The sequence below is a fragment of the Trichomycterus rosablanca genome, chromosome 3, assembly GCF_030014385.1.
Source record: "Trichomycterus rosablanca isolate fTriRos1 chromosome 3, fTriRos1.hap1, whole genome shotgun sequence".
NCBI classification, from domain to species: Eukaryota; Metazoa; Chordata; class Actinopteri; order Siluriformes; family Trichomycteridae; genus Trichomycterus; species Trichomycterus rosablanca.
The window spans coordinates 25,051,650-25,070,482 of record NC_085990.1 but is presented as its reverse complement, the minus strand read 5'-3'; the positions used below and the strand labels follow the sequence as shown (position 1 = coordinate 25,070,482).

Sequence of the window (18,833 nt, the reverse complement as noted above, 5' to 3'; positions counted from 1 at the left end):
AGAGTCAACATTTTGTATCCAAAAATTCACAACTAGCTAAACTTAGAACCAAGCTGAAGCTGTGTTAGTGATACTGTATTATTATTATTTTTTTTTCAGTTCAGTCATCAGACATGTACAATATTAATGCCTTAATTGGAGTTAAATTGATTACTTATTACCCAGAAATAAGTAAGAGTCAACAAATGACTTGTTCATAGGAAGTCATACATTTACACTGTATTATCAGTTAGCACCCAAATAAGGCTGTGCTAAATTTACAACCAGAAAAGTACACCTGGCTACAAACCATAAGCCATACTGGTACACCCAGATTTATTTATTTATTTATTGTGTAGTCCAGTTATAACTTTAAAATATGCACTGTTTTATTTGGCTAGTATCAACAGTTTGGTAGTAGGACTATGTATTTGTTGACATATACATACTATAGCTTTCTGTAAGGAACATTGCAGCTAGGATGGCACAATTGAAAACCATGTCTTTCCTTTCTGGCATGCGGTTTAAAAGATACTACTGACAAGATCTGACCGTTATTTTAGGAGCAGCACCACCATCCATACAAGTCAGAAATGGAGCTGGTAGTGCAACAAGGAAGGACTGCTAGCCATCACCAATAGGCGGTAATTCCCATCCCCCTGCTTTGAACAAACTTTCTTCTTAACAGACAAATGCTGTTGCCTGGGTTTAAGTGGCCATTCTACTTAAATAAGCTCAACACATTTGAACCCCACGTGACAAACAGCTATTGTGTAAAACCATTAAAACGGCTAACTGGTGCCGACTCTCACACACTGTCAAGGCACATGTGGGAGACAAACAGAGGGGGAAAAATACAAACATTTTTATGCTAATAATGTACAAACTCTTGTGGGCTACTCGATTCAGTCCACAGTGTATCCGGACAGTAAAACAGTGTAAAGTGTTTAATAAAATTGGGTTATAGGCAAGATACATGTACACTAAAAAGCCATCAATGCTGAATCATTGTAGAAGCTGAACATTATACAACCAACTATACACTGATCAGCCATAACATTAAAACCACCTCCTGGTTTCTACACTCACTGTCCATTTTATCAGCTCCACTTACCATATAGAAGCACTTTGTAGTTCTACAATTACCATCTTCAATGGTCAGGACCACCACAGGACCACCACAGAGCAGGTATTATTTAGGTGGTGGATCATTCTTAGCACTGCAGTGACACTAACATGGTGGTGGTGTGTTAGTGTGTTGTGCTGGTATGAGTGGATCAGACACAGCAGCGCTGCTGGAGTTTTTTAAATACTGTGTCCATTCACTGTCCACTCTATTAGACACTCCTACCTAGTTGGTCCACCTTGTAGATGTAAAGTCAGAGACGATCACTCATATATTGCTGCTGTTTGAATTGGTTATCCTCTAGACCTTCATCAGTGGTCACAGGATGCTGCCCAGGGGCGCTATTGACTGGATATATTTTTGGTTGGTGGACTATTCTCTGTCCAGCAGTGAAAGTGAGGTGTTTAAAAACTCCATCAGCATTGCTGTGTCTGATCCACTCATACCAGCACAACACACACTAACACACCACCACCATGTCAGTGTCACTGCACTGCTGAGAATGATCCACCACCTAAATAATACCTGTTCTGTGGGGGTCCTCTGTTGGTCTTCACCATTGACAGGGTGAAAATGGTCTAAAAAGTATGTAGAGAAACAGATGGACTATCGTCAGTAATTGTAGAACTACAAAGTGCTTCTATATGGTAAGTGGAGCTGATAAAATGGACAGTGAGTGTAGAAACAAGGAGGTGGTTTTAATGTTATGGCTGATCAGTGTATAATGGGATGTACTGTAGCTTTAAATGCCATGCAAAAACTATACTTAGAAAGCGCCAAGTAAATGAAAATTTATGTGACGGCGTTTATTAAAGCAAACACCTTTGAAGTCCCCCACCCCCATCTGTAATCAGACATGAGTGTAGAGCAGGACATTGTGAGTTTGTTTTTTCCTTCCTTAAAATTATCACAGATGTTTTCTGGTGGAATGTTAATCAAGAATCGTCCCAGCAATCAACCACACGTTTCTTTAGCACCCAGACACATAGGGGATTAAACAGAAAATTTTTCCTGGTTTTGACATTTTTATCATTTGACGTTGAAATCATCTAATCTAACTCAAAACATGCTGCAGTAAGAAGTTTTAATGTCTCACACATTGCTGTGGACTTTGAAGCCAGCATTTGTTCACCAGACTGTATATAGGCTGAGGCCATACGTACATGACAAAAGCATAAAAATGCAAATGCACGTTTTCTTGTGTTTCCAAAGGTGTCAGGCACATGCTGAGGATGAGAATGAACTATGATAGCTCACAAATGCATCACAAAGCAGTTATACATTCCAGACTAAAACTAGAACCTCTTTACCACCCCCAAAAATTCTAGTTGTATCTAAAAAACACCTCAGCCTTAGTTTTCAGAAGTTTAGTGCACATCACCTAGCCCAAAATAATGGCATTGCAACACTACATCCAATTTCAAAGGGCAACACTCACTCACTCACTTACTCACTTTCTTACTTTCTATACCAGCTTTTCAATGGGCACAAGGCACACAGTACCACCCTGGATGGGGCGCCAGTCCATCGCAGGGCAGACACACTTACACACACCCATTCACCTATAGGGCGTATAGGAGGTATCCAGCATGTAGTGTTAACCTAAAGCATCTATATCAACATATATCCTTATACAGTTGATGACTTCAACTTTTAACTAGATCCCAGCATCTTTACCTCATAAACCTCCTCATCCAGAATCCTGCTGCCAAAAACGGTGATTCCATTGACGTTGAGGTTGGCATGGTCACTTCTGTCCAGAGTCTTGGTGATTTTCTTCTTGCAGTCTACAATGATGGTCACCGTCTTCTTCTCCACACTGATGGCCACACGATGCCATCTAAAGGAAGCAACACAGTTCTTTTACGGTCCATAAAGTATCTTATACACTGCACATTTTTTTTCATTTTCACTACACCAACACACCTGGCTCAAGTTATCAGATAATCACCAAGAACAAGCAAGCCCGTGTGGCGCTATGTCAGCACCATACTTAGTATTCTAAGAGGAGATAAAGGATATGGCATCTGGTGTGGACTAACAGTGTCCATACTGTGGCTCAAATTGCAGATCATTTTAGGTCTGGTAATAAGATGATGGCTCCATTGTCACAGGCCAGTCCATGCTAACTTATGTCCACCATCAAGAGCACTAACAATGGGCAGTGGACATCAAAGCAATACATTAACATTTTCAGCATTGAGCAGATGATCTTATACAGAGTGACTTACAGAAACGCTACCACAGTAAACATTTCTTTACTCTAGTCCAAATAGACAGTAGTCCAATTATATAAATCTCATGAACAAAGGCATAGGTAGAAAAAAATTGATAGATAGTGCATAAGATTAGTAAGTGCATGTTAGTTTTCATTTTTAGTGCTTAGTAAAGAGGTGGGTCTTTATTCGTCCTTTGAAGATGATGAGAGATTTAGATGTTTGAACAGACATGGGGAGGTTTGTTCCACCCCTTTGGTGCTAGTACAGAGAATAGCCTTGATGCATGTCTTCATCGAGTTCTGGGTGGAGAAGAACAGGTTTTATGAGTTCTCTATAAGGTGCTTAGTGCTGGTCCATTTTTTAGCATCATTGTTTTAAACTGAATGCGGGCAGCTACAGAAAGCCAGTAAAAAGAATTCAGCAGGGGGTGATGTGGCAGTGTTTGTCTTGGCTGAAAACCAAGCAGGCAGTTGCATTTTAAATCAGTTGCAGGGGTTGAATAGTGGACATGGGAGCATCTGCCAGGATGGAGCTGCAGTATTCCAGCCTCGAGATGACAAGTGATTGGACAAGAATCTGATGGTTTGATCTGGGAGTCATCAGGAGAGATGACTAGGTCTTGGGATGGAGACTGGTCTCCAGGAATAAATATCAGCTCTGTCTTACTGGAGTTAAGTTTTAGGTGATGAGCTGACATACGTAATAAGATATTGGTCAGACATGCAGAGATGCGAGCTGAGACTTGTGTGTCTGAAGGAGGGAACGACAGAATGAGCTGAGTATCATCTGCATATGAGTGGTAAGAGAAGCCATAAAATAGTGCATGACCTTACCTAGAGAGTGGGTGTAGATAATAAACAGAACAGGACCCTGTGGGACACCAGTTAAAAGACTGCGGGACATAGATTCAGTCCATGACACCTGGTTGGAACGCCCTTCCATGTAGGAGGCCATCCTCTGCTATGCTGAACCAGTTATTACAAGGATGGAGAGGGTGGACAAGAGAATGCTATGATTAACTTTAAAAGGCAATGGATGGGTCAACAAGGATCAGGACTGATGACAGTTTGGCTGCTTCAGCTGCACGAAGCTTCTCAGTGACAGACACAAGGGCTATTTGTGTGAGCTGCCTTGAAGCCAAACTGATACTAATGGTGGAGGTCATTAAGCATGAGAAAAAGGGATAATTGATTATAGACAGTCAGTTTAAGAACTTTGAACAGAAAAGAGAGGAGTGATAATGGTCTGTAGTTGTGTATATTTGTGGTGTCTAGTGTAAACGTTTTAAGAAGGGGGATAACCTGTGCCTTTCTGAAAGCTGTAGGGACAATAAGCAGATTTTAAGGAGTTGCAGATGATTGGTGTGATAAGGGGATAAGGTCTTGTGAAATTTCTTAAAGGTTAGTAGATGGGATATGATCTAGCAGGCAGGTAGTGGGGTTCCTTGATAGTGGTGAGTAGAGAGAAGCTGAGTTAGGAGTTTGAAGATCAGTATTATCCAAATTGGATTGGCTAATTGTCAATTGACTGTCAGTTGTCAATCTTTTCCTGAAAGAATGGGCAAAGTCAATGAGCAGGGTGAAAAGCTTTCCTTGGTTTGAGAAAGAGAGGATATAGATGGTCAAATGACAATGAAGGAGAAGAGAGGAAGGTAATAGTAGCAATGTTGAGTTGGAGGGTAGAGAACACATCAGGGTTAAGATGATAGAGATCAGTAAAGAAGGAGATGGAGATAGGGAGTAAAGATTTGGGCAAGTAGAAAGAGTGATTGATTGGTTGGGTCTGTTAACAATAGAAGGTTGACTGGTCTGACAAATCCTGTTTTCTCCTAGATCACATGGCCCAGCATATGTGCATACTTTATTCACAGCAGAGACTGTAGGATAATCCACCTTGCAGTGCACAAAAGCTGAAGGACCTGGTAGGTATTGTCCTGGTACCAGATACCAGAGAACCCCTACATATGTCTCATGGAGTACATGTCTCAGCAGGTCAAAGCTGTTTCCTCAGTATATCAGGCAGGTTGTCCCAATTTTTGGCTCATCGGTGAACAGTGTATAGGGTGTTACAGAACTGGTACTACATGACAGCAAAATACAAGTACAGGACATATGGCAGCAGGCTCTGCCATAAGTGCACACGTGCATCTCGGCTACTCCACATTCCAGGCCTAAGCAGAGCACATTCCTGCCAGCACGCTTCGGCTCTGTTCTTTATGGATAAGGCTCATTAAACTCTAAAGCACATCCATATGGAGTACTTGAGATGACAGATATCGTGAACACTGTAAAAAGTGTGTCTAGCAAAACAATGAGATAGGAAATAGAGAATAAGCTTTGGATATGAAAGGAATACCTGAGAACTGGTGGACCTTTGAGAAATCTTATGATGACCTACTACATCAATTCCTAGTCCTGAAGATCATGTCGTGTTTGCTTAATCATGTTATGAGACATTTTGTCATATGATATGTCTTTTCAGGGAAGACCATTGCCAGTTCCGGTATGACTGTGCCCGTATACATAAAGCAAAATGAACAAATTATTAGACAATAAGCCTCATAAACACATTTGGGATAGTTTGAAATGTCAATTTTAAGCCAGGTCTTCTCATGCAACATGAGGGCCTTACCTTATATGGTCTTTTGACAAAATTTTCAAGTCAATTAGAAAGCTGTCTCATGAAAGGGGGTGGGGGTTCTTATAGTCAAAAGCAAGAATCATCTTTATATTGATGCCCATGGTTTTAAAATGAGACGTCCAACAAGCCTGTGGTAGGTGTGTATTGTGTAAATAGCTGATATTCTTTTACATGAAACAGTCTTGGATAAACCCAAACTGAAACCTTTATCTCAGAGGAAGAGTGCTTTGTTTATAAAGACTAAGAACGTAAGAAAGTAAGAAATTACATAATTACATAAAGACAGCCTTCACAACAGGTTCACCATGGGAAACCTGCTGTTCCACTTCCAGATTTCTTTATGCAGCTTTGATATGATTGTGTCTAGAAATTCAGAGCTACAACCTTTATCAGATAAAATAAATACGTGAATGAAAGGTCATTTTTACACACTCCATCTGCCACCACTCATTTCCCTTTCTCTTTAATAACGCTGCACAGGCAGGCGTTCCTGGCTATGGTCAAATCACTCAGCACTTTTGTCCGCCCTTTCCTAAATAGCTAAATAGAGCTAATCCTTTGAAGACAAAAATTCAGAGACATGCACACAGTAACGGTGTTACATAGCCCTTTTTCTGGAAAACTATAGACAGGCAATTACAGATCCAAGGTTCCTCACTGCTTGCTAAGCATACATTAAAATATGTGCTGTTGTTTTTTCCAAAGCAGCAACATAAACCGAAAACACAGCATGTGATTTCAGATTGGAACTTAAGGATTCTTTAAATAGTAAAGGCTCTTCTTAGAAGTCTGTCATTACAGTCAAAACTAGCCCTGTCTATGAAAACCACCATGAAGACACCGCTAAGCTAGCACTGCCTACAAAAAGAACTTGGAAAAGACAGCTAAAACTAAAAGCTAGATGTGACACTGTCTATAGAAACACTGCCTTCATTCATTCACTCATTTATGTTCTTTACACACTTTTGCTGAACCTAGAAACACTGGACACATGAAGGCAACACAGTGCAGCATCTACTGAATGCCACATTTACTTAACTGCTGATACATGGTACAACCTGGAGTATCTACCAACTGTGTGTTTTTTGAAAGATGGAGGAAACCAAAGTATCCTGGTGGAAACAACACTAAGGAGGAGTTGAACATGTCTTTAGGACATTATGGCACCCATTAAAAGACCCTGCTAAACTCATTTCAGAACGTTCATAAAAGTTGCAGTAGGACTTGTCATCAAACACAACAACTAACACTGCATATTAATATGCTAATTATAGCTACAAACAAAAGCTTGTTAGACACAGCTAAACTAATGATCTCTGTTAAAACAGGTACAAAGACGCAGCTAAGCTAATCATAGTTTTGGGAAGAACTTTACAAACACAAATAACTGAGATACACCGATCAGCCATAACATTAAAACCACCTCCTTGTTTCTACACTCACTGTCCATTTTGAAGCACTTTGTAGTTCTACAATTACTGACTGTAGTCCATTTATTTCTCCACATACTGTTTTAGCCTGCTTTTACCCTGTTCTTCAATGGTCAGGACCCACACAGGACCACCACAGAGCAGGTATTATTTAGGTGGTGGATGATTCTCAGCACTGCAGTGACAATGACATGGTGGTGGTATGTTAGTGTGTGTTGTGCTGGTATGAGTGGATCAAAAACAGCAGCGCTGCTGGAGTTTTTAAACACCGTGTCCACTCACTGTCCACTCTCTATTAGACATTCCTACCTAGTTGGTGCACCTTGTAGATGTAAAGTCAGAGACGATCGCTCATCTATTGCTGCTGTTTGAGTTGGTCATCTTCTATACCTTCATTAGTGGTCACAGGATGCTGCCCACAGGTCATTGTTGGCTGGATATATTTTTGGTTGGTGGACTATTCTCAGTCCAGCAGTAACAGTGAGGTGTTTAAAAACTCCATCAGCATTGCTGTGTCTGATCCACTCATACCAGCACAACACACACTAACACACCACCACCATGTCAGTGTCACTGCAGTGCTGAGTATGCACTGCAGTGGTCCTGGGAGAGTCCTGACCATTGAAGAACAGCTTGAAAGGGGGCTAACAAAGCATGCAGAGAAACAGATGGACCACAGGCAGGATTGTAGAACTACAAAGTGCTTCTATATGGTAAGTGGAGCTGATAAAATGGACAGTGAGTGTAGAAACAAGGAGGTGGTTTTAATGTTATGGCTGATCTGTGTATTTGTTTGCTGATGCCAACGGCCATAGTCAGCCCACAATGGGCTGCTTTCCTTAATGCTTACAGGCCCTGTGTGGGCGATCTCATGAAAGCCCTATGTGAAATTAGAGTTCCCAGTCCCACAATGCTCACAGTTATTATTGCGCCAGTGGACAAGAATTGCTGAGAAGTTAATGTCTGTGTTTCCACTTACTTTCCATCGGCCAGGTTGAGGGAACGAAACAGTGGGTAGTCTTCAGGTGAGGGTTTGCCAGTCTGGTCCTCGTACAGGAAGACAGGCGAGCGTCCAATCTCTACACCGAGCTGCTGGGTGCCACTCTCACTATAGATGGACAGCAAAAAGGACTGCAGACCAGCTTTGGCCCTGAGGGTTGTCAAGATGGAGAAATCTTCAGGAAACACACCAGCTGTTGGGGAATAAAACAGAAAAGGAATTCATAAAGACAGAAATATGGAACACAGAAGGCTAGGTCAAGAAGGACGCCTTAAATGTCCTTTTATGCTGAGAGGAAATTTGTCTAAATAGTCAGATTATAGAATGTGGAAACACAGATGACTTTGCCCACAGTCAAGCAAGCTTTACAAAGACATGGGCTCAAAGGCAGCTTTGCAATAAAGTAGCCAACTGTCCAAAATGGGCACTAAAAGCTTGAATTAGGTTTGTTGCATGAACAAAGAACATCCAGAAGCAGGAGCGTTTTTCTTGCACTATGGCTTTTAAGCCAATGAAGATGTAAAGCTCATTAGACTGTGAAGAGTATCACTGATCTGAGGCTATGCAGTTTTCCAATTGTTTATTCTAAAAAAGAAAAGTAATATACTGTAGAAATAACTGCACTCCCAAGTCTACCATGCTATACACCGCCCATACAAGTGTAACCCTGCAGAAATCGGGAATACACCCTGGACCGGGCATCTGGGATGTGAAAAAGCATTACAAATTTCAGCATTTATTCACATACTCGGATTTAAAAGCAGTTTGAGTTGCCAATGCACTTTCTGCATGTTGTTGAGAAAAAACTACCCCAGAACCAATTTTATTGTACAAAGGAATTATCAAGACAGAATTGTAGAAACACATTTTATGTCCAGGTCATCCAAGATCATTTAGGTTAAAGTTCCTTTTACTACCATCTTAAAACTCAAAATATAACTCTGTAAAATAGGTTCCTTAAAACAGCTTACCTAGCTAATAGACACCTAGTCTGAAGAAAGTTTTTGCAAAAGTTGGCTATAAGTGTGCACTGTTAGCTCAGGATCTATTAGATCAACTGGACTATTAATCAGAAGATCACTGGTTCAAACTCAACCACAGCCTAGTTGCCACAGACGGGTTCTTAACCCTCAATCTTTGGGATTGTATTTGAGCACAATACTTTTAACCCGTCTCTATGAAACACCAGAGTTTTATCCATAACTCATGCTTTAATCCATTTAAACCCCTGTAAATAATCCAAATGAATCATTTATATGCTCTCTGATTCAGTTCTCTCTGAAGTGTCACAAAGCACTTGTGAATACTCTTGAGGTATCTTTAATGGGTAACACTATACCACTAAGTTAAGAAAGCATCACCAAGTTTATTATTTCATGTTTGTAGCTGCCAACTTTGTTTGTATAAAATGTATTCTAAATTTATCATTACTAAACAGTAGAGAAACAAAACCTGCACAGAGATTCTTCCAATGAAATAACAACTCAGCAGTTTTGCCTTGCAAATTGATAAGCCTGTGTTTAATGTTTTTATTTTTTTTTACTTTTCTGGAAAGGTGCACATCTCAAACCGCATCCTATGTGCAACCTGCTTCAGTTATTGCAGTTTTGTGCTCCCCTTTCAGAAGACATTAATTGACAGAAAAAAATGTACATTTTCCTCCCAATTTCAAGCCAAAATTTGTCACACATTTCTCCAGATCCTTAATTTTATTAAAGTCTGGCCCTGCTAGACTAGCAGAAACTAAATGGTCTAATTCACAATTTCTTCTTCTTCTTTCGGCTTTTCCCTTTTCAGGGGTCGCCACAGCGAGTCATCCTCCTCCATCTCAGTCTGTCCACTGCGTTCTCTGTCCTCACCCCAACTACTTCCATGTCCTCTCTAACTGCATCCATATATCTCCTCTTTGGCCTTCCTCTTTGTCTTTTTCCTGGCAGCTGCATTTCTAACATCCTTCTACCAATATACCCGCTGTCCCTCCTCTGGACATGTCCAAACCATCTCAGTCTGGCCTCTCTAACTTTATCTCCTAGTTGTTTAACCTGTGCTGTACCTCTGATTATCTCATTCCTAACCTTATCCATCCTTGTCACTCCCAAGGAGAACCTCAACATCTTCAGTTCTGCCACTTCCAGTTCTTTCTCCTGTCTTTTTGTCAATGCCACTGTCTCCAAACCATACAACATAGCTGGTCTCACCACTGTCTTGTAAATTTTTCCTTTGACCTTTGCTGTCACGCTTTTGTCACAAATTCACAATTTATTCTTCTAAAAAAAAATTATTTTAGCTTACCAAATGTTTGGTTTCGGTGTTGAATTTTACTTATTAGTTTAAACGCATGAAGTGTGTTTACCTGGAAAGAGCTGTCGGGTAGGAGCGCTGATCTGAGCTGCCTTTCCCACTCTGTAGGCTGTGTCGGGCTGGGACCCTTTTCTGTTTACACAGAATCCTGAGACTTTCTGAACTCCTTCAGGGGTACTGGAGAACTCTAAAACATTCAGTACGTCCACGGTTTCAACTGCAAACAGAAAGAAGAAACAACATGCTTAACTGCCTAGTTTATCAACTTAAAATCGTTCAGTGGTCACTGTCTGCAAGCTACTTTATAAAAGGATTAAGGGTTGAATGACCATGAATGAGCTCAAATTGTCTGTTTGTTCTTTATAAAACACAGAAAGAAAACATTATTCTAATTTTTATACGCCAGTAAGGTTCTTAAATTTGTATCAACAGACTTTACCAGTACAACACAGACCCTTATTCATGCAGTTCATCTTTATATAAAGCAATGCAGCACAAATAACAACCATAGAGTTGGAAACAGGAACCAGTTAGGATTTGCTACAATACAGGTGGTATAATACAATAGTTACAATAGGGCTTTTTTTTTTAGTTTACTCGTGTGTTTCTGGTTCACATTTAAATAGAGATCTGATTTATCCAAGGTTTGCTGTTTAAAGATGGTAGCACAGTGGTTTGATTTAGAGATCTTGTCTTTCAATTGCCAGAGATCTACTATTAAACCCTTAAAACTTAAACCACCAAATGCTCAGCTATACAGACAAAGTGCCTTGACTTGGTAAAACATTTGCAGAATAAATCTATAACTCCTGTCATTGTGTATCAGCCTACGCCCTAAAGTTATATCAGCAATATCACTATTTCCTAAACTGGTCATCAAGGACTTCCAGACATTTAATTTATGTTTCTCTGGTAGTGGTGCAAATATATGGACTGTCTTGAAGAAGAGTTTAAAGTCAATTTGAAAAACAATGATTCATGTCTGGACATTGCCTCTAAGGACCAGTTTGTAATACACTGGTCTATAATTCAGGGGTGGCTTGGTGGCGCATTAGGAAGTCCAAAGAAAGAAAGTCAGGATAATTGGAGCTACTAAAATTGCCTTACGTGTGTATGTGTGTGTGTGTGTGTGTTTGGCAACCTGTCCTGGGTGTTTCCTGCCCTTTGGGCAATGAATCAGACCCACCGCAATCCTGACCAAAATAAAGCGGTGATAAAACAGATAATGAATAAATGAATCATTTAAAATTCTATTTATAAAGATGTGGTGGTTAAAAATATTACTGATGTATGATGTAATAGCAAAGACATATATGTCAAAGATATAGTGACATCATTTGAAGCTTAGTTGAAGCTTAGTACAATCTTTATAATCTCAGCACGAGATCTGGACCTGGATCTGATTCATACCATACTATTAAACTAACACAAGAAGCTAAATTGAAAAAAATACAGCATGAGACTGTATGAAATTGGCCTGATTAGACCTGACTAAAATAACATTAGATTATGATCTCAAACAAGGGCTTAAGCAACAGGTAACTTGGAGATTAACTGGCATTTTGGATTGGGGGTTTCCACACTGCTTTTTGTTGAGGCAGCACATATATTGCAAACTGTCTTTAAAAGGTGGTAAGGTAGCTAATCTGGATGAACAACAAAGTATAAAGCAAGGTAGTTAACTAATGTAGGCTAATATATCAGTCTATGTTGATGTAAAATTCTAGATGCTGCAAGATGAAATAGGATTAGTTATGCATATACCATATAGTGGATAAAAGACGCACAGCCTCCACAGAAATAACTCCAGCTGGTAAATCTGGTGTGTTGGATAAGGATGGGTGTGTTGGTCAATAGGAAATATAATAATAAAAGTCAAAAAGGTAGCAAGTGTTAGTGCTTGATCAAAGCAATATCGTTTGTGGCTTGGTAGGTAGCACTGTCGCCTCACAGAGAGAAGGTTGTGGGTTCACTACCCAGCTGTAGCAGTCCAGGAGTTTGCATGTTCTCCCCATATCTTCATGGGTTTCCTCCGGGAGCTCCGGTTTCCTCCCAAAGTCCAAAGACAAGTAAGTGAGTAACTGGAGATACAAAATTGCCAGTGTTTGACAATAAACTTGAACTAATAAATTATGTGTACCCACCTGTCCTGTCATGAATGTACCTAAAGTTAAAATGATGTTAAAATCCTGATTAACAAACAAAGGAAGCACCAAAAAGGAAGTGAACATAGTGAGGGAGGGAGGCATCATTATTCAGTAACTGTTTCTGCAAATCAATTAATGTATTTATTCATCAAGATTCTCATGTTAGCAGGAACTCATAAAAGCAACACAGACAAGTGTACACACATTTTGTCCAAATACATGATTGATTGACGTTACAACGATAATTTTGGTTTTTGGTCAGTGGAGTGGATTGGAAACGTGTAGACCTTTTCACCTGAAGCTCCCTGAGACCAGTAATGTATTCAGTCAGAGCCTTCCTAACAGCTTACATGCCTTCCTCTCCCTTCCCCCTCTGACACTCACTTGACTTGCCGTTTGAACAAGACGGCATTTATGCCACTGAGCAAACTTCAGCTTGTGAAAAAAAAAATCCCCATCGCCCCACCTGTGGTCTCTCTCTGCTCCAGTCCATACAGTGAATTGCATTCATCTCTGTATTAAGATTTGATGTACAAATATAGGACTTTAAAAAGTAGCTGGTAGCATAGCAGAGGAGTTCATGAGGAAGTTTAGGCCAGAAAGATGAAATGTGAGCATTGTGTAAAGGAATGCACACCCCAGCTGGTGAGAGCCTCGGGGGTTGAGGGAAAAACGTGTCTGTACCGGAGTGGGCACCCTCTTGAAATGCCTTTACGTGGATAAGATCGGGTTAATGCACAATATCTGACACTAATTTAATACAACAGCATTAAGATGGATTAAATTTAAGCCACTTTCAATTAGAGCAGATTGCAATTCAAAAGTTTGGACACCACCTTCTAATGACATGTTTTTCTAGCTGAATTAAAGGTCTGTTCATTTTAAACACAAATTTGGCTCACTCTTGTACAAATTCTTACTATATGTAGAAGTAGGGATGGATGCTCATGTTGTTATATATTACATTACTGCCAAGGGTTAAGTGCATTAAAAGGTCATTAAGATCATTATCATCCTTATATAATGCTTTTATGTTGCACTACATAATGCACTGCATAATAGATGATAGATAGATAGATAGATAGATAGATAGATAGATAGATAGATAGATAGATAGATAGATAGATAGATAGATAGATAGATATCTACACTAACTAAAGATTGTGTTACTGTAACATGGTGGCTCTTTGTTCTTGCACCTTGGACGTTGTGTAAATCCCTGCTAAAGCCTGAGTGTGTGCTTCTCTTTGAACTAAAATCATAGGGATGAACGTAGTGCCTTATCATCAGCCAACAGCATGGAGCTTTAGCATATTAGCAGGGAAACGGTGTAGAACAAGACCATGTCTTGCAAAAAGAAGGGGAAAACAGGTCACAGTTGCCCAGATCTTCTAGGTGGGCTCGATTGAAGATTGGATAGACACTCAAGTAATTCAATCATGCTATCTTACAATGCAGCATATATTTTCTATTCACCAGGATCAACACATTAGCAAACAAACTAAAAGGTGTTTTCATTCATTGATTCATTAGTTTCATTAGCTTTTTACTTTGCGTTCATTCTGGATGAGCTGCCTACACCTTAACTAGGTTAATTAACATTGCACGGACATTTAAATAATCCAGTCATGTCATGTTATCACACACATCACCTGCTTTATTCTTGAAGTATCTTAGCTGTGTCCAAAATAGTTAAAAAGTGTAATGCTTTTGGAAAACCCATAGCCATGTTGGGTATTATTACCCAATTATTACCCAATATTTGGTATATATGTGTGAATCTACATTGCTAAGGGATGGAAAAGTTTTAGTTGTTGTTAATTATTGTATGTATTCCTGTAAAATTGTGTACAATGTAACTTCATTTACATCTATCAATGATCCACCTGTCTGACAGTTATTCAAGATTTTTAACACTTGTCAAAAGTGTATCAAAAAGTAAACATTTTTTATGTCATTTTTGAGGTCACTGGCTTTATGAATTATGAAAAGATCAATTATTCACTCGTGGTACAAGTTTTAATAGGTTTTACTGCTATATTAATCTCTAATCATATTAGTCCAATTTTGGACGTTTGAGCTATTTATGTAAACCTGAGCACAAACCCACACAGACACAAGGAAAGCATGTAAAACACCTTATAGACAGTGGGAGGAGGCGAGAATCTTTCTTTGGACCCCAGAACACTTGTTGCTGTGGGCACCCACTCTACCAGTTGTTCCACCTTGCTGTTTTACTTTTTTGTTTGCTTTCTTTTTTGGTTGGCATTTGTTGTCCAGGCCTTACAATCATCATCAATTCATTTTCACTTACCGACTTATCCTGGTTAGGGAAACAGTGGGTTTAACACCACCCAAAAACACCAGCTGCAGGGTACATATTATATACATAGTATCCCTGATATACAAGGAACATCACAATAGTGGGTCTGATTTATCTAATGTGGTCTAATGTATTCTAATCTAATCTCTGATAGTTACAGATACATTCACTTCCAGGCAGAGGTCAGTAACATCTTATTGGTTGTCAACGTGTCAGGTCTATGTCAATGTGTGTAGGGTCTTTTGTACATTCTCCTAATGTTTGCATAGGTTACCTGAAGGCAATTTGTGTCCTCCCAATTTCCACTGTAGATTGGCTTTCCTAGATAGGAGTGACGATGAATGATGGTTTGGCATCATGTCCTGCCTTGCACCCACTATTCTCAATCTAATCTAATCTATCTATAAAAAATGAAAAAAGCTGGTAAAGTGGGTGCCAAAGTAGCTCCTGAGGACCCAGGTAACATCTGGTGGCAGTCCGTTAGAAATTGTGCATGTTCTCTCTGTGTATGTGTTTTTAATAAACTATGGTTCTTAAATTTGGCTTGGTGTACATGATGAGTAATTGTGGAAGGATGTATTGAGGGTTTTTTACTGATTTGTGACCAGTTTCCTTTGGTGAAATTGGACCACATGTGAAATGATAAAGTTACCAGTCTGGTTAATCCATTATATGGCAAAACCAACACAAAATTTTGACCAAATTGGCGGTTGACTTCAATTAAAGCATTTTTTTAAATAAATGTATGTTAATATCCAAGGATAATAATTGCATTTTTATTTCCAAAAATCTATTCTGTTATGAGTTAAACTACCTCCAGCTCTGATGTAACATCTTAAAAGAAGCTGTAAACCCAAGCAGCATCCTTGAGAACAGGCGGCCTCATTCAGGTCCAAATCCCTAATTGCTACGCTTTATTGTGGCACGCCCTTAATGAGCAGTCTGCGACAGCTTCAATTACAACACAGCATCATTTGATCTCTCATTAATATCAGACGCAGGGCTCGCAGAGCCACTAATTGCAGGGAAGCCAGTACAGAAGCCAGAGTTATATTTAGACACTACTCGTCTCCTCTTGCTCTTTTTTCTGCTCTTAGTCAGCTGGGAGGTGGCATTGTTACCGGACGCCTTTTAGGTGGACTGAAAAATTCTTTCCCTAAGTGCGAGACAGGGATCTGAAAGCCCAGAGGAATTTCACCCTGTACGTTCACCGTGTCCACACACACCTAACGGACCACTCACCAGAAACAAAGACACTCTTTTTGGCCCTGTGTAAATTTTAAAGGATACTTCTAGGTGCATTCCTGCTCCCTTGCTTCACTACCATCCTAGAGGACTCTGTGAAAATTGTTCAGCTATGGTGCACATGAATTTAAGAGTCACAAAACTATTTAAAATGTAAGGTAATTCAGTGTAGCCAGCACTTCCTCTCTGACTTACACAAATTTAACACATTAGGATTAAGTTTTGATAAAGATGCAAAGGTGTTAGAAGCCTTTTAAGATTACTTAAGTATTTTGATTGCATTTAAATTAATTTAATTTAAATGCACATTTGACGATCCAAACTCTTGTGTACTTTAGTTGTATTAATGAAATATAGATGCTAGAACTCTAGAGGACTTGGTGAAAATTGTTCAGCTATGGTGCACATAAATTAAAGAGTCACAAATCAATTTAAAACGTAAGGTTCTTCAGTGTAGCCTCTTGTTTGCCAGCACTTCCACTCTGATTTACACAAATTAAACACATCAGGATTAAGTTTTGATAAAGATGCAAAGGTGTTAGAAGCCTTTTAAGATAACTTAAGTATTTTGATTGCATTTAATTTCATTTAAATTAAATGCATATTTGACAATCCGAACTTTTGTGTACTTTAGCTGTATTAATGAAATATAGATAAACATTAGGTTCTAATGTAAATGAAACAGTTTAACTAATATTGTCCAGATACATTGTAATTTGTGTACAAAATGAAAACACTTACATGCTTGAAAACACTACGGTCAGATTTGTTTTTAGGATCGTTTTAGACCAGTTTTGACATATAGAATAAACAAGTAAAATATTAACAAAACAACATGTATACGCCAGAACTGACCAGATATTTTCTGTCTTCCGTTGTTCTATATATTAAAAAATGTTAAAAATTGTTGTTGTTTTTTATTTTCTTAGGCAATGATTAAACATGGTTTAAATACAGCTGTGCAATCTTACAATTCAACCAATTTAGCTATGTTTTAGAGTAGTAAAAAACGTTTTACACTTTTTGAAATGGTATGACCACATATATCCATAGTTCGTTAGTACCTCTTTGCCATTTACATTTATTAATGTTAATGTGCAGTGAAATCGGATTCAGGCTTAAGATCCTCTGTTCCACCTATTGTGCTAGTATTGGCATTTTTTATTTTGTGTTGAATGACAGTACAAGATTTGAAGGCTTTACAGACCAGATCTGTTCCAATTTTTAAAACATCAAACAGACTAACTAGTTTTTGAGGTCTAGACTTCTTCTAGACTTCTAGAATGAGGTCTAGACTTCTTTAGGAACATTCACAGGTTCTGTAACTATATGACTAAATGGTTCTCTTTGATGTTAGTGATGGCACATCTATGTGTTGCTAATTTAAAGAACTTCTGAGCAACCCTTTAAATCATGTAATACCCCTTCCAACATAATACTCTAAACACTACTAATTAAAAAACAAATGAAGGAACTTTTTGCATGCAAGCTCTATCACAAAACGCAACTCCTGGACACCTGTATCTCCTTGGACATAAGGACTGAGGTAAGTTGTATCTGGTGAGTTGTATCAGACTGATTTTTGCATTTTGTCATTTACTACTACTACTATTACTGCTACTAGTAGTAACAGTACTACTATTATTATTATTGATGTTAATTAATTAATTTATTTATTTGCTTTTGTAATTCAGGAAGAATCCTTAAAACTTTTAAATCTGTCTTATCTTGGAAGCTTTATGCATCTGGAGGCAATACCCGTTCAAACAACACTTGCGTAAAGTGCATGCAAACGCCACTTTTGGAGATCTGTACCTGCTCGGACATGATAAGCTTGGAGTGTTAGGATGAAGGACGAAGTGAGAATGATGAGAAGCGGTCTGGTTGCGAGATCCAGAAGCCACCTTCTCGTCCTCCACCTGGTGGACCACCGCTGGGTCTCCATGGTGGACGGAGAAGCGAGATGAGGACGAGCTCGGGAGCGCCGGCTTGGAAACGATGTCCCTCTGAACAAATCCCTTCAGAAACAGAAGAATTGTGCACTAAACAGCCATAAGGGTGCAGGGCTGCAGCCGATTCTCCTCACGGTCCGACCTCAAGACCCCTCACTCTCCGTGCGCGTCCCCCAAAATGTTTCACCCAGCGTCCACTGCTGCACGATTCGGGGCTTTAATCAGGACGCACGGAGGCACATCCGATCCCCCCTTACACACTCGCACACGCTCGCACACACCAACAGGAGGGCCGGCCAAGTTGCTCCAGACCTAACATTACCCAAAAAAATGACAATGGAGGGCGGACAAAATAGGGGGGAGGGAGTGGTTGGGGGGGTGTAGGAAAACCGGGGTCCACCCATTAGGTTTATAACACACAGGCGCTCAGAGACCCTTTCTAAGAGTCACATCACTGAACCGATTCATTTT

The 18,833-nt window shown here is 39.5% G+C and overlaps 1 protein-coding gene across 2 annotated transcripts in view; it reads right to left on the bottom strand.

Moving 5' to 3' along the window:
* Positions 1–18,355, bottom strand: part of col11a1a (collagen, type XI, alpha 1a) — a 132,357-nt gene extending 114,002 nt beyond the window's left edge. For both annotated transcript variants that reach the window (XM_062992005.1, XM_062992006.1), the window contains exons 1-4: positions 18,226–18,355; positions 10,748–10,912; positions 8,374–8,587; positions 2,783–2,945 (exon numbers count right to left, since the gene is read on the bottom strand). In XM_062992005.1, the coding sequence (XP_062848075.1) occupies positions 2,783–2,945; positions 8,374–8,587; positions 10,748–10,912; positions 18,226–18,355 (672 nt within the window). The remainder of the gene's footprint in view (positions 1–2,782; positions 2,946–8,373; positions 8,588–10,747; positions 10,913–18,225) is intronic.
* Between the last annotated feature and the right edge of the window lie 478 nt (positions 18,356–18,833).